Genomic DNA, 16203 nt, shown 5'->3' with positions numbered 1-16203 from the left:
CCTGTGTGTAGGCTCACCCATCATCTTCTGGCAAACACTTGGCCACAAACACAGCCATAGCCTCCGCCATGAAGGAGACACTCTCCTTGCTTTGGTATGGTTCTTTCAGTGTTGAGGCCCTATTCCTGCTGCTCCCTAGCACTCACTCCCTCATAGCCTTTGCTAGTGGTACGAATGTCTGTGTTCACCTGGCTTACTTGTGGGCATCTGTGACGTCAGGGTTGCAGTTTTCTGGGAGTATTTCTAAAATGGGCAAATAATGTACTCCCTTTATCTTTTAGCAAACGCTAGCATAACAGCAAAAATCCTTTCTTAACAAAATGTTTTTCTTTTTTTGTTTTTTACCTCATGCTTATTTGTTTCAAGCAGTGTTTTCTAAAACAAAACTAAGCACAGCTTAAGTATTTGAACTATTCTTTAATGTGCTGTGATGACATTTGGTTTGAATCTTATATTTAAAAATCAGCTTCTCCTCTTTCGTTTGCACCTAATGGGAATCATCTTTCTTCCAGGTTGTGCTTTAAGAAGACCATAGGGAAGAACACTTTTTCTTGCCGTAGAAGTTGCAATAGAAGTAAGTGGGGGAACTGCCAGGATATGTCTGTCTCCATGAAACAAGTAGAACAAATTTCCATGAATCAAAGCCACTAAGTATAGTTTTCAGAGATGGTAGGACATAGTTACTCTCCTTAGAAAAATACCCCAAATGCAGGCACACCCTTTGGCCACTAGAAAAATGCTCAAGTAAACGCTAGTTCAAACCTGTACATTTCACTTTTCTTACTGAGCTATTAAAGGGGTGGAAATCTACTATAGCTATAATCTTTTTTTCCCCTTTTCTATTTTTCAACCTCCCACGTGCTTGGTGTTCAGTTCTGCTTAGTGAGTGTCTTGAATCTATAACAGCACCTACACAAACTGCCTCCACAGTGGCTGATGGTTTGCAGATAACACATGATTCAGACCCATAAGAAACATCTGTAAATATATGGCATGATACATGCTCTAGATTCATCATGGAAAAGGGCAGAGTAATGAAGAATCAGAAAGCTATTTTCCCCCCTTAATATCGAGGTAGCTTTCTTTGAGGTTATATGAGTGACATATTCTTTTGAGTGGTTCATATCACATTTCATCACTGGGGGAAATAGCTTAGGACATTTTTGCAAGAGGTGGTTAGAGACCTTTTAAGGATATACAGGGCATACACACCTTAGCATGATTAGATCAGAGGAAATGAAGCAAGATAGGAGGTATCTGGATGTGATCTAGTAAGCAAATTAATGTTGAACTGCTTTTATTCTTTCTTGAAACCTTTGATATAATTTTCAGCATTGCCTTTTATTGGTCTCTCTAGTTACCTTTCTAGAATTTTTCTCCTTTTGAAGGATTTGTGGCTACCATTTTATTAAACTTGGAGAATGTTTAGTAACTTTTTGAACATTGCATTATTAGACTTAAAGACTCCAGGTGGCCTAAAAAAGTCAAGCCTCTGCATACCTCAGCCTCTGAGCTTACCTCTTACCCACAAAACCTGCACGGCTCTCAAAATCATATTTGAAATACAAGCTGCTGATGAGGAATGAGTAATGCCCACTGCATTTCAGATGTATGTGTATATCTATCTTCCCCACCTGTTCTTGGTAGATACGGGATCGTGATTGAAAATTACTCATTTTAAAATACTAGGGGAATTTGAAGGTAACCTTTCTCCTTAGTAAGGTGATGTATACTAATAACGGGAGGGGCAAAATACCTTTTACTTATTGTAAGTTACTATGCTTCAATTTTATAGTCACAACACCTATCTCCATTTTAGAGAAGGCAAGACTGAGTCCTATAAAGTGAGGTAACTTGTCCCAACGGAGGTCATACAGCTAGGAAGTGACAGAGCTGAGCTTCAAACTTGTATCACCCTGACCCCAGAGTTTATGCTTTTCCCACCTGAGGTACGCTGCTTCTTATTTTGCACATAAGTGAAATATATATTTGGATATTTTTCCCCAAAACTGCTCATTGGAAGATTCAGACATCAATTAGCTTTTTTTCCTACTTTAGTCATTTCTTTGAGAACTATTTGACATCTTTTACTTTGACATGCAATTTAAATAGGCATTGCTTTGCCTGAACAAGGTGAAGTGCAATTTTATTAGTGAAGAGCATCACTGAGTTGTTGAGAATAATTATTTTGTGGAACAACATTATTAAGAAAAGCAATATGCTGTTTAATGAGTGCCGTTTACTTGTCATAAAGAAAAAATCTGGAATATTTTTTAAACAATGTAGTATTTATGTTTCATCCTTCTAACAGGAAATAGCATATAATTTGAAATGTATTGAACGTTTTTATATTCATACATATATTTTCATTTCACTGAATACATAAACAAAATCATATTATTAAAATAAAAAATTGCTTGATGGCCAACCCTCTGTGATGAAAATTTGACCATGTTTTTAAAAATAACATTATTTATCCCTCTAATGGGTGTGTTGTTTAAAGAAAGGTTGTAGAAACCTTGCTAATTCACAGGCATACAGCTTTACCCTACTTTTTTCATCTTTCTTTGGGGATGGAATATATACACTTGTGGGGAAGTGGTCACGGTATGTCCAGTGTCTCAAGAAATTGTATCCTAAGATTTATAACACTAGAGAATTGAGATTTGACTGTGAATGTGCTTTCTTCTAAGTATGGATTGGGGGTATTGATAGCTGGGGAATTTAAACACAGATTAATATGAGAGTTACAGAGTCAGAGAATTTCTGAACTGGAAAGGGCCTTACAAATAAAGGCTCTTGGAGTGTCCAAGACTAGACAGAGCTTTAGGCCAAGCCAGTTCTAAGGTTACTGAGTCAGGGTCAAAGCCATTTCACCCAGAAACTGAGCGATCACAGCAGGAGAGGACCTTACACTTCCTTTGGTAGGAGAAAATACTGAATTGTTTTGGAAGTAATTTTAGGGCATGAAGAAAACAGAAATCAGTAAAAGAAAACCTCCTATATTTCTTCTTACTAACACGAGAGATGTAAAAATATTTATTACAAAAATATAAGCTGTGTTACATACTTTTTAAAAAAGTGGGACAAGCCTATTTGAAAAGAATATAATAATGTGTCTGTAAATTATTTGTATTTGCTTTTTGGATGCAATTTTTTAACTTATTTTTATGAAAAAAAATCTTCATACACATATACATATGTTTGAAAAAAAATTTTTTTTTGCCCATCATCTAGAATCTGTGAAGGTTTGAAAGGGCCAATGAGTGTTCTCATCATCGAAGCATTCTATGGAGGGTCCCATAAACAGCTGGTGGATCTGCTCCAAGAAGAGTTGGAAAACTGTGTCCTTTATACCCTTCCTGCAAAGAAATGGCATTGGAGAGCACGGACATCGGCTTTGTACTTCTCTCAGAATATTCCTATGAGTGAGCATTACAGGTAATCAGAGCTCAGGCTGTTTTTAATGTCCCCTTTATAAGCATGTTGCTTCTCTGTTGGCATCGATGAGATTTTTTGCAACTATGTAATTGGTCAGTCTGACTATAGTAGAGACAGCGAAGCAGCAGAGTACATGACACTCTGAGGACACCTAAGTTGGTAGAAAAGTGGCCTCATTTAGAATCTACATGCCTTTTCTAATTTGTCTTGTGATTTTATCACATGCACAAGTGTGGGTGTGGAGGACATATTTTTAGCCCCAGAGACTTGATTGTGGGCACATCGGTTGTTGTTTTGTTTTTGTTTTTGTTTTTGTTTTTGTTTTTTGGTTCCAATGCCTCTTTTAGTGAGTATGCTATTTTAGGAGCTAAGGTTTCAAAAATGGATATGACCAAGGTCTATATACTTACAGGCTTTAAAGATGATTGAGGTAGAGACTGACAAGCAAGTGCAATGAGAGTATGAAAAAGGGAGAAGTTGGTTTTTACTGTGCCAAACTGGAGGTGGCTTTACAGTTTGGTAATCTTTGCTTAATCTTGAAGGATGAGTAGATTTGGGGAATGCAGGCCTCAATTATGAATTCTGATTTGTTATGACATGGGGGCAAGGGCCACCTATTAGAAAGACTTATGGACACACTGAAAAGTTGGATGAGAAATACTGAGTACAGTTTTAGGAGGAACAAGTAGAATGGAATGCCCCTGAACATTTCACCTGTTTTATACTCTATTCGTAATGGATTGCCATGTGTCTCCTGATTGTCAAATAGTGGAAGATTATCCTACTGTGCTTTCCATATCTGGTGCTCTTGATTGCATTGTTTTAGGCAGGAGTGGGGAGTGCCAGCTGATAAATAATGGAGTTAGAGCAGACAGGTTGTTAGAGAAGGGGCACATGGCAAGCTACGGTGCCGACCTTGGCTTCAGTAGCCATACCTACCTGCTGCTTGTAAGGTGCAGCAGTCACAGGGGCACAGCAGCTTGAGATTTAAATGTAGATTGCTGTTCTGAGTAGTAATTTGGGGCATTTAGAGAAGAAGCCTTTTGATGTATGAAAACCAGGCATCACCTCTGAGAATTCAGATTGTCAGATGGAATAGTAGTGTGCACTCGAGTCACACTGCTTGGGATTACAAAGGTAAAGTGCTGTTTTGGGGCATATTGAGAATTCTGTATGTTTCTAATTTCAACTGTATTTTTCCTTCCATAATTTAATGTTTTATATTCTGCTGTTGCTAGTTGAATATTGTTGATTCACTAATAGTATGAGAAATGTCAATGAATGTACCGACATAAAAGTTTTAAAGGCGATGATAAGACTATTGCTCTGTTAAAATCTGACTGTGCATTGTTACTGTCACATCTTATTGTGTTTTCGCTGCACCAACTATCATATTACTAGAGGTCACATAATCCGGTTGACTTTATGGCACATTATTATTTAACATTACCATTTGATATAATAAATTTCTACATTATGATTTGAACATGGAAATGAACCATTTCTATATCTGCTGTTAGATTTCATTTTGATTATGCAGTTTTTCAGAATGAAATTTTCGTGTTACAAATATATGTATGTGGATAGCATTCAGACAAACACTCCTCTGCCCGTGGCTTCCTCACTCCCTTTGAGGCCTGCAGCATTTGAGGATAGCCATCACGTTACTCTTTGCAACAGTCTTATTTGGGAAGTAGATTTTTGAAAGGTCGTGATGTCAAGTTTTACTCTCTAATAACCGTAGCCCCCAGGTCCTAACAGTGGTTGGTATCTATCTTTCAAGGTCAGCCATGTACGTAAGCTGTGCAGTTAACTGTGCTAATCTAATTAGACTTCACGAAGCTATCCCTCTCCAGTTTAAGTGACAGTTATAGTTGACCAATGATAACTTATGTACTCTTTACCAGATAATTGTTTTGAATATTTTTGGACAAATCGCAGTTGCTTCAAAACTTACACGAAGTTAAAAAACATGCTCACTCAATCCTAGATCTAGAATAACCTTTTATTACACCAGAGAAATCTGATCTCTTTAGAGGCTTGTAAAGATATGAATAGTTTTTGCTTTGCAGTTACTTACTCTGTATATTTGGGAAATGAAATCAAAATTCATAAAGACAAAAATGAATAAGCACCAATATCGCCTACTATGCAAAATTACTATGCACAAGTATCTGATGAGAAAGACCTTGAAGGCAGGTACACATGTTATTTTTCTAACTTCTGTACATGTAGTTGTTATTGTGATAAGCCTGTTATCTGGAAAATATTTTATTACTAAAAGAATAATTGCTTCAGCTCAATTAATCATTTCGTACTTTATCTTGATAGCTTAAAGAATATATCATGATTCACATTTAGAGCTGATTCTAAATGTGAATTTAGAATGATTCACATTTGTTATCATTACAAAAATTCCACAAGCTATTTTTCTCAAAAGTAGTCGGTAATTATTGTAATTTTTAGGTTATATTATAACGCTTTGCCTTCTGGAAACTTCACGAAATACAGAAAAATGTTTCTGAGGATGCGCCTTAAATTTTGTGTTCTGAAATCTATGAGTCATTAGTCCCAGGGTCAAATATTTCTACTTTATTAAAATATACCTAGACTAGGTGTCAAAGGCATTTCATTTGCTTTTCTTTTTGCAGTATCTTTACTGAACTGAATCACTGTTACTTAAAATCATTTTTTACTCTCAGATCTTACAATTATGTTTTTCATTCCTTCTGAGGTATTTTTGCAGATACCGATCATTGACCACTTAACTGTGATTCTTTTGAACAGAATCACAGTTTTCTTTATTGTGGCTACATACCCAGCCCCTGGGAGTGAAGCATGATTGACTTAAGTCAGTCATGATGATCCCATTCTCTGCCAAATTTTTCTCAGCTTTCCTTGCAGCTAGAGCTGGTGAGTCACTAAGTTTTGGCAAATTAGTGTATGACTTTTGAGGGTTCTTCGAAAGGTTGTTTTTGTTTTTGGTTTTTACTTATCAAAGGAGGAGTCCATCTCTCTTTTCCTCCATTTGAATGGGTTGTAATGTCTGCAACATGAGATGACAAGACGAGGACAAAACACCTGGGCTGCCAAAAATGTCTGATGGGAACAGCCTGGATTAGATTTCCATTCTGAGCAATATATTGTTGCCTAGTCACCTGAAAACCTGCCATCTCTGAAACATCTAGAATTGCTCTATAACGTGTAACCCATTTTCTTTTAAGTCCATAGCTGAGCAAAGTAAGAGAGGATCTGAAGAGGGATCTGGAAATTAGTGTGGGAAGCTGGCTTTGAAGCTGTTGTTGCCTAATTTTCATAAAAGGAACTGGTTAACTCAGTTACATTCTTGAGATGAAATATTGCACAGCTTTAACCTGAATTAGGAACCTTTCTGTGCCCGCTTACGGGAATCTCTCTGAAACCTATTAAATGACAAAATTAAGGTGCCAAACGGTGTTATAAGGTACTATCTGTGGTATAAAGAAAGGAGGTTATAAGAACGAAACAACGGAAGAGTACACTGGAAATGAATAAAAATAGTTGCCCGAGGTTCAGTGTAGCAGGAACTGTTGGTGCCCCACCCATATTCCCCAACCTTTGAGCTTTCCCTGTCCTGTGCCCTGGCCAGCTTCCTGCTACTGGGAGCTGCAGCCCTTTGCATGAGGGAGCAGCTGCTCTGCCCCTGCATGCATCAGGCTGTGAGCAGCTCTCCTCGAATGAGTCTTACCCTTTAGATGAAACCATTCTAAAGAATGAGAAATCATTAACAAAGATTCCTCAAAAATCCTGTATTCAAGAGACGTGAAAACATAATTCTAAATAACCTGTGGGTCACAGAAAAAATCGTAATGGATACCAAAAAAATAGAACTGAATCATAATGAACATATTGTGTATCGCAAAGTAGATTATATCTAAAGTGACATTTGCAGCCACGTCATCTTTAATGAATTTGTTTTTATTATTATTTTTTGATTGTGATGTTCAAGGCCCTTCTTACTTGAATATGGGAGTAGTACTGGGAAGGAAACTATAAAAAGAGGAAAAATTAGTGAAATTGAAAGTGAATATATAATCGAGATGAACAAACTCAAAGCAGTTATTTGGAAATAATAAAATAGGTAAACCACAGGCACAATGTTTTTAAAGGCACAATTAATTTTAGGAGTGAAAAAATATAACCACAAGTTGACACAAATCAATAAAAAGGAGGAAATGCTCTTAACGATTCTATGTTAATACATTTAAAACCCTAGACAAAATGGATAATTTCTTAGAAAAACATAAACTTACAAAACCTCACTCAAAACGAAATAGAAAATCTGAATGGAAATATAATCATTAAAGATGTTGATGCATTAGCTAAAAATCTCCCCCTGTAAGACAGAGGTTGGTTTACTGCAATCCTGCTGCTCTGCCTTTTTCCAGACTTGTGTTACCTGAAATCAAGTGTCTACTTTTTTAGGTTTTCTGTGTTTTGTAGCCTTACGAGTCCTAATAGATCTTGATTATCATTATGACACTCACCCCCACTTCCGACCTTTTTAATTAATGTCCAGGGAGGGGCAAGGGAAGAAAATGGTTGGATAGAAAATAAATGGAATGAAAAGTTCAGTTGGCTCAAGTACTGCCTAAAGTGAATTGAAAGCTTAATATGATATTTGATTGTTGATAATTCTATCATAATTGACCATTTTCTTTAATGGTACCATGACTGGCTTTTCACTAAGCGGATTCTCTTTGAAGGAATATGAGATTTTTTTTCCCCCCTCAATGAACTGTTCCCTGTGAAACATTGAATATAACTTTCTTTGGGAAAAATGAACATTTTTTTAGCTGATATGAAGTACCTGTATATACATACGTATATGGTTGTTGTTTGTAGCTAGCCTTTGTGAATAAAGTTATGGATAAATTGGTGATTATAAGGAAAGTGGCTTACTAAGGAAAGTGGTTTCTCAAACAATGCTTTTACAGATTGGTAATTTAATTACTTTGCTTGTCAATTGTGTCTTGTTTTGAATTACTATTTGTTTAAAATGTAACTTTCAGAATCATAATAATACTTCAATAATAAAACATCCTTTTATTAAAATATACCATTCTGAATAATTTAATACATTTGCATCAGGAAAACACCTTTCTATTAGTTGCACATCCTAGTTGGTAGTATGAAAAGTAAGCGATGACTTAAGAAGTTGTAGGTAAGTGAAGTATGGTTAGGCTTACCTAGGGCAATCGTACATCTCTGTAGTAACCAGAATAAGATCTAGTGGGATTAAATAATGGCAATACCAGCTAACATACTGAACACTTACCATGTGTTAGACATTCTACAATCCTGGAAGTTAGGGACTGTTTTCCTGGTGTAACAGAGGAGGAATCTGAGGCTTAGAGAATCAAGTTACTTGCATTGGGTTACACAGCTAGTTAGTGGTGGATATGTGGTTTGAGCTCAAGTCTGACCACCTGCAAAGGCCATATACTGTTCATTCTTTTTTCAGCCTACATACTGTTTGTTCTTTTTAAGTTCATGTTCTTAACCACTATGCTATCTTATACCCTACTGAAGCAGGGTAAACAAATTAAGTAAATTAAACCTAAGTACCTTTTGATTAAAAATATATTATTAGATTTTACTATGAGCAGTGGGTGTGGTGCTTCTTGGAGTCTTAAGCAGTATTAATAGTCCTTGAATCTTGTTGGAGGCTGGAAGCTGGGAACGAGGAGCCTTTTTAGGTCTTTGGGAATTCTCTTATTTTCCCTCAGCATATTTCTTTTTAGTTTTCAGCCATAGAAGTCACAAGTTATTTGAATTTCCTTCTTTTGAGGTTTTTCCTAATAATCCAAATAAAATACTACACAGGCTATTTTTTTAAATTTTTTTTTCAATCATAGGGAAGACTCATGAGTACACAAATAACATTCTCTGTTTAGGATGCTTGATACCTTCCATTCCCCAATTATCCTCAAACTGGCATACTGTGAAGTTCTCTACTTGGTTTATGAACTTGGCTAGAAGCACTGTTCCAGTACCACCCAGCTCACTTCCCTTATATCTTTACCAGTTGTGTGCACTACTTGGGGTTTGGATGATATTCTGACACTGTATAAATAATATTGTCAGGAGGTACAGTGTAGCATCCCACAGTCTCACCAACATGTGACTGCTTTGCTTATGAAAATTGGCCAAGTGTTTCCCCATGACTGTTACCCAGCCAGCCCGTTTCCCTATCCTATGGGAACGATTTAATTGTGGGAATGACTAACTTTTAAATTACTCTAACAAATTCTTTGTTGCAAACTGGAAATTAACTCTGTCACCATGCTTCCTAAAGGTTAGATTTCCAGACTTACGTGTTTCCCTGAAAATAAGGCCTAGCCAGACCATCAGCTCTAATGCGTGTTTTGGAGCAAAAATTAATATAAGACCTGGTCTTATTTTACTATAATATAAGACCGGGTCTTATATAATATAATATAGTATAGTATAGTATAATATAATGTAATATAATATAATATAATATAATATAATATAATATAATATAATGTAATACCGAGTGTTATATTAATTTTTGCTCCAAAAGATACATTAGAGCTGATGGTCTGGCTGGGTCTTATTTTCGAGGAAACGGTATCTTTTCCACTTTTCTTTGTGTTTCTTTGTCAGTGCTCTCAAGAAATAAAATATGCTAGTAGCAGGAAAAAAAAAGCTTTCTTGTTATGGAGTTCATAGTTTATTCTCACAAGTTGCTAATTCAGAAATGTTTGGATAGTTAGAACATGCACTGTGAACCTACTGCTTCCAAGGATTTGAGCACAGCTGAGCAACTTCAGGTGTATGTTTTTAATATCCCTTCTAGCATATTTAAAAAATAAAATAAAACATCATATTTAAGATTCTGTATAGCCCCTAGTAATGGTTCATATGGATACAAGACATTATTTCTAACAGACTCTATACCTTAAAGAACTCTAGGGTAAATCTCCCATATATTTACCCTTTGAAATGTGCCAACTATATTTTAAAAGACAAACTAGATGTTTATTGCACTTTTACAGAGGAGAGAAAATCATTATTTTTAATGAATGAAATGGAAAAGGCATAAAATTCCCCAAAGCCCCCAAATGGTTGCAAGATATACTATTATATAAAAGACCTATGGCTGTAGAGTAAGGGCCTTCATCCTTTTGCTTTTAGAAGTAACATGCTTCTTTTTGACATCATAATGAAAAACTGTGAGTCTGAATTCAGAGGGCTTCTAATCCAGTTGTTTTTGGATGTTGAGTGTCTTTCTCATGGTTTGTCTCCATAGCCTGGAAAAAAACCTTTAGAAAATGGAAGATATTTTTACTTCCATTCTCCAAATGTATTTATTTGAGAAGATTTTTCATTTTTTATTAAGGTCTTAGTCAATGAAAATACGTTTGCTTTTGGATCTGTATGGGGTGTGCACATGTGTTAGTATCTGACCTAATTATTACTTGGGGTCTCTAAAGCTATGGGACAGATACTTTGTTACCCTTTCCTTCTCCTAAGCCTCACCCCTTAGGGAAGTTTTCATGCTCACCTATTCCCTTGGTGTCAAATTTGGCCTCTTAGCTGCCTTGGGACACATTGTCCCATCCATTAAATGACCAATTCCATCTTTCCTTTCTTTATACTCCTCTGTGGTTCATTCACATGATGGACTGCTGGTCTCCTGACCAGCCAGCCCACAGAGATAACTGCAGGCAGAAGGCAGGGGCTGAAGCAGGCCCAGGGCTCAGAAAAGAGAATTCATGGCCCTTTCATCCATCTTTCTAAAGAACAGAGTCCTATATTTTTTTTGCCTGTAAACAGTCTCTCCTATATTTCTCTTTGTTCACCATCTCTTGTTAATCAAAATTTAACACTCCTCCTTTTTAAGAGAAATCTTGGTGATTGAATATATGTCGTTGAGTGAGGGCTGTGTGGTGAATGGTTTGGCCTAAATCCCCCCAGACTAGTTATCTTTTGGCTTTTTTCTAAGCCTTATTTCCAGTTTTTTTTTCCTTCATCAGCATGAATTATTGAGAGCTTTTATATAAGAGCCAGTGCCTATGCTGGCTGGTACCAGTGATAAAAGGCTAATCTTGACAAATTTGGACACAGAGTGCTGGCACATAGTAAGTGTTTAGTAAACTCTTTGTTTATTTAAAGAAATCTTTGTGCCGAAATCCATTTGCTAATACTTGTAGCATTGATTAAATAACCCCTGATTGAAAACCATCAGTGACTTCCCATTGTGTATGTAAAAATCCAGGTTCCACACAGGGTTTGCTGGGTCCTGTCTACCTTTGCAACCTCTTCTCCTGCAGCGGTCATCTCATTAATCTGCTGCACTAATGGCATTGGCTTTGTTCATGCTGAAATGTCAAGTTCTTTCCTGCTTCAGGTCCAGTTGCTACTTTCTGTTCTCTCAGCTGGCAACATTTACAAATCCCCCCCTCTGCACCCCCCCATTTCTTTGCTTATTCCTGCCTATTCTTCAAGTCTCAGTTATAATTTCAATTTATCAGAGAGGCCCTCCCTGACCACCCCATCTAAAACAAGCCCTCTATTTCAGTATCCTTTTTTTTCCCTCTGCAATAACATCATATGTAATTTATAATTATTTTGTTTGTTTGATTTTCTTTTTTATTATACTGTAAGTTCCTTGATGACAAGGACCGTATTTGTATTTGTCTTGTTTACCATTTATATCCTCAGTACGATTGTAGCTGTTGAGTAAATATGTTGAATGAATGATTTCATATCTGTGGGTTTGAAATTGCAAACAAAATATGCTTGTAATTGGCTTTGCTAATTTGCTTTTTTTTGGCTATGGACTCAATTTTATGGGATTAAACTGAAGAATTCCATACATATTTACTCACTTATTTTTATGGGTTGTATTAATCATACTATGAAATCAGTCATCATCCGTTATGTAAATTTTGATAAAAGAAAATATAATTTTCTGGAATTTCCCCTGCATAAGAGTGTTTCTAGAAAAAACAAAAGTTTCTAGTTCAGGAAACTTTATAGAATCTAGAATATACCTGTGATATTTTGTAAAATTTCACATGATTGTATTTTAAGGCTTTATAGTTTTGGTGGCCACCCACAAACAGAGGCCTTTTAATTTATGGTACAGAAGCTACAGGATAAATGAGAAATTAGAATTCAGTCCAAAGAGATATTTTGTTTGGCTACTGCAATTATTTAAGCATTTTGTATTTTTAATGCTTTTTGACATACAGACATTCTTTGTTTTGGTCACAAACACAACTAGTTGCTGTTGTTTTATACCAATCTGCTTCTCACATTTATGTTACTTAACTGGCCCATTTAGGGCTTTGTGTTTGTACCTTCTGGTATAGAATCTGTCCAAAAATGAATCTTCAAATGATCTATAATAAAATATATTTAAATGTACATATACATAGAAGAGCTTACTAAAAAATGTATAAATCACTTGTGTTTGAAAGAAACCACATACTATATAGTAGGGAAACTGGCAATCCTGGGTGGTTGTCCCAGTGCTGCCATAAATTAATCGTTTGGCCTTGGAAAAGTCATTTTTTAACCTTAGAGTCTTGTTTTTTTCATCTGTAATTAAAGATTTTGGTTTCATCTGTTGAGTTCTGCAATGTTGCGAACAAGGAATTAAAATCCAGATTTAAGGAATTCTAACATGAGACAAATTGAATCTCTCATTCAACTTCATTGCCAACCACTGCTTCATTTAACACAAGCAGTGTTTTGTTTTGTTTTTTGTTTGTTTTTTTGTGTATCTCCTTGAATATGTAGCTTTTAATTTTGGAGTTAGAGCCCTTTGGGGAATAATTTTTTTTCCAGTAATACTTCTGTTTTTTAAGTTGCTCTGATGTGACTTATTGTTTGGATCTCCTGTTCCAGCCTCAGTTTTTCATGATTATTTGTCTTTGCAAAGAGGTATTTGACTTTCATGTTAGCTTCTATCTCTACAGGGCATGGGACATAGGACAAGTACATTAAATACTGGAGGTGTTGCTGTAAAGCTCACACAGAATAGTCGGTACTGCAGAGAGGGCAGTGCTTACTACAGAAGTACAGAGGGGAGAGTTTAATTCTCATTCAGGAAGTTCTGGGGTAGACCTGAGAAATGTTAGAGATTTTGATAGATGCAGAGGAAATAGAACAGAAGGAAGAGAAGGAAGTGTTGTGAACAAAGGTATTAATGCTGGAAAAATTGGGAAATCTCGAAATCTTGGTTTAGCATGAACATATTCTGAGTTAGGAGGAGTCATGGCACATCAGGTTGAGATGATAAGGCAGATTTTTGTCTAGTTCGTGTACATTCTTGATTCAAGGTTAAGAATTTGGGGTACTTTTGTTTCAGGTAGTATCCTTCATGAGTATCCTTTGAGGGCTGTATGACTTGGGACCGTATTAATTGCATATGATAGAAACCCAATTCAAAATCACTTAACAATAAAGGAAATCGTATTGGGTTATATAAGTGAAAGTTACAGATTGGTTGGCTTCAGGAAAAGCTGGATCTAGTGGTTCAGTGACTCTACTTTCCTCTAGTTTGGATGTATCCTGGAGCAGGCTCTCTCCATACAGATCTCTCCTAGAGCTAAGTTTATACTCCGTCAGCTTAGTTACCTTATCTGAAAGAGAGTACCTCTTTCTTGGCAATTCCAAGCAAAGTCACAGGCTGATTCAAAATACTTTTTAAAAAAATTATATGGTCTTTGAAGTTTTACTGTGGCCAAAGGCACCTAATATCATGATTGGCCAGGCCTGGATCACATGACCACTTTGAAATCAGGAAGTAAGATCAACCCCATCCAAACCATATGAAGTGAGTGCAGGACAGCAAAGGAAAAATTACATTGCTGTTATTTGAAGAAGGGGAAGCAATGTTTTATAGGCCAAAAAAAACAACAAAAAAAACCCAAACCAAAAAACACATGGTGAGTACTACAGTCAAACCTGAGATAGAGGTAAGGAAAACTGTGCATAGTATGATTATTAAAGCAATGTAGAATGGAGACCATGGATGAGGGTAGTGAGGGTCATTGGATTCTAAACATCTAATGACAAATAGTGAGATTCTGAATGAGAACAATGGTAGTAGGAAGGTCAAGTAGTAAAGGAACTACCAATATGAATGAAAATTGTGTTATTTGCATTTCACTAGTAAATAAAAATTGACTAGGAGCTAAACTGAAATTTATCTTTGTGTTATCTAAGTGAAAAGAATTTGGGATGCAGATTAATTTAGTCAAAATCACACAGAGATCACAGTTAAATTATATTAGTGGTTATAATTATTTTAAAATAGCTATGCTAATTGTAAATCATTCATATTTACTCATTAAATTAGATCAGTGGGTTTACTTTGGCAGCATTTTAAGAACTCCATGTACTTAATGTAGCAAAACTTCCTTTTCTCTAAAAATTTAAAATAACACTGCCTTTTTTATTGAATTTTATTGAAATAAAATTTATAATATATGTTATATATACATATATGCATACAGAGAGTGTCAGAAAAATGTATACACCTTTTAAAAAAGGAAAAAAAACTGTATTAAAATTATACTGATGATAACCACTTGGAGCACCTCTTATAATTGCAGAAGTCAAAGGTGACTTGTATTTATCTTTTGTTTCTGGTATATATCGAGTATTACAATTTTAATACAGTTTTTTCCTTTCTAAAAATGTGCATACATTTTTTGTCACCCTCTGTGTGTGTGTGTGTGTGTGTGTGTGTGTGTGTGTGTATACACACACAATCAATAAATGATTTATTACCTGGTATTAACTTCTGAAACTTATCTCCCACCCCATACCCCACAAAAAATCTTAGGTGTTAAGTGCATCTATAGAGTTCTTATATTGTGCTAGATTGCCAAGAAGAAAATGAATGAATAAAGCTTGGGGTTGCAACTCTACTTAGTATCCAGTTCAGAAAATCCAGTCTCTTCCTCAATGGTCTGGACTAGTAAGGTATATATATATGCATTTGAAGAACACACACTGCGTGCCATACACAAATGATAAAAAGGTGAGTAGGGTAGTGTGCTTTAGGAACTAAGTTTCTTCTCATTGACACAGTTCTGTCTTTCCTTTCCTTTCCTTTCCTTTCCTTTCCTTTCCTTTCCTTTCCTTTCCTTTCCTTTCCTTTCCTTTCCTTTCCTTTCCTTCCCTTCCCTTCCCTTCCCTTCCCTTCCCTTCCCTTCCCTTCCTTTCCCTTCCCTTCTGTCTCTTTTCTTTTCTTTCTCTTCCCTTTTTTTAATTTTTTTTTAGTATTATTCGGACAATGTTCACTTGAATCCGCATTTCTAAAGCAGTCATATATGTACTAATATATTTTTAGGGAAATCCCCCATACTTGGTAACCTGTCTTTATTATAGTAGTAGATGTAGAATATACGGGATCTTTAGCCCATAGTTTCTCTACGTATCCAATATTGACACAGACATTTATTTGTGTACAAACTGTTTTGGTGGGTTCCAAGATTTTCAGAAAATGAAAGTAACTAAGAATGTGAACTAGTTTTTGTCACTGTTATTTTTGTCTCCATCATAAGCTTAAATACAATGAAAAAAAATTTCATGAAATCCATTTAAAGACACGTATGATTTCCATATTGTGTGTGTGTGTGTGTGTGTGTTTGTGCGTGTGGCATTTGTACTATAGAATTTCTTATTCAAATGTAGTGTTTCTTAGCTTTCGTTTTGTAACATTGCTGAGAGTTTTCA

The 16203-nt window shown here is 35.8% G+C and overlaps 1 protein-coding gene across 1 annotated transcript in view; it reads left to right on the top strand.

Moving 5' to 3' along the window:
• GTDC1 (glycosyltransferase like domain containing 1) overlaps nt 1–16203 on the top strand; it is a 346643-nt gene that overhangs the window by 98031 nt on the left and 232409 nt on the right. Inside the window, 2 exon segments of the mRNA XM_081051844.1 lie at nt 513–574; nt 3238–3441. Of these exon segments, the coding sequence (XP_080907970.1) occupies nt 3263–3441 (179 nt within the window). The 5' untranslated portion in view covers nt 513–574; nt 3238–3262.

Source organism: Rhinolophus hipposideros (assembly GCF_964194185.1).
Source record: "Rhinolophus hipposideros genome assembly, chromosome: 6".
In the NCBI taxonomy this organism is placed as follows: domain Eukaryota; kingdom Metazoa; phylum Chordata; class Mammalia; order Chiroptera; family Rhinolophidae; genus Rhinolophus; species Rhinolophus hipposideros.
This window is presented reverse-complemented; position numbering and strand designations above follow the sequence as displayed.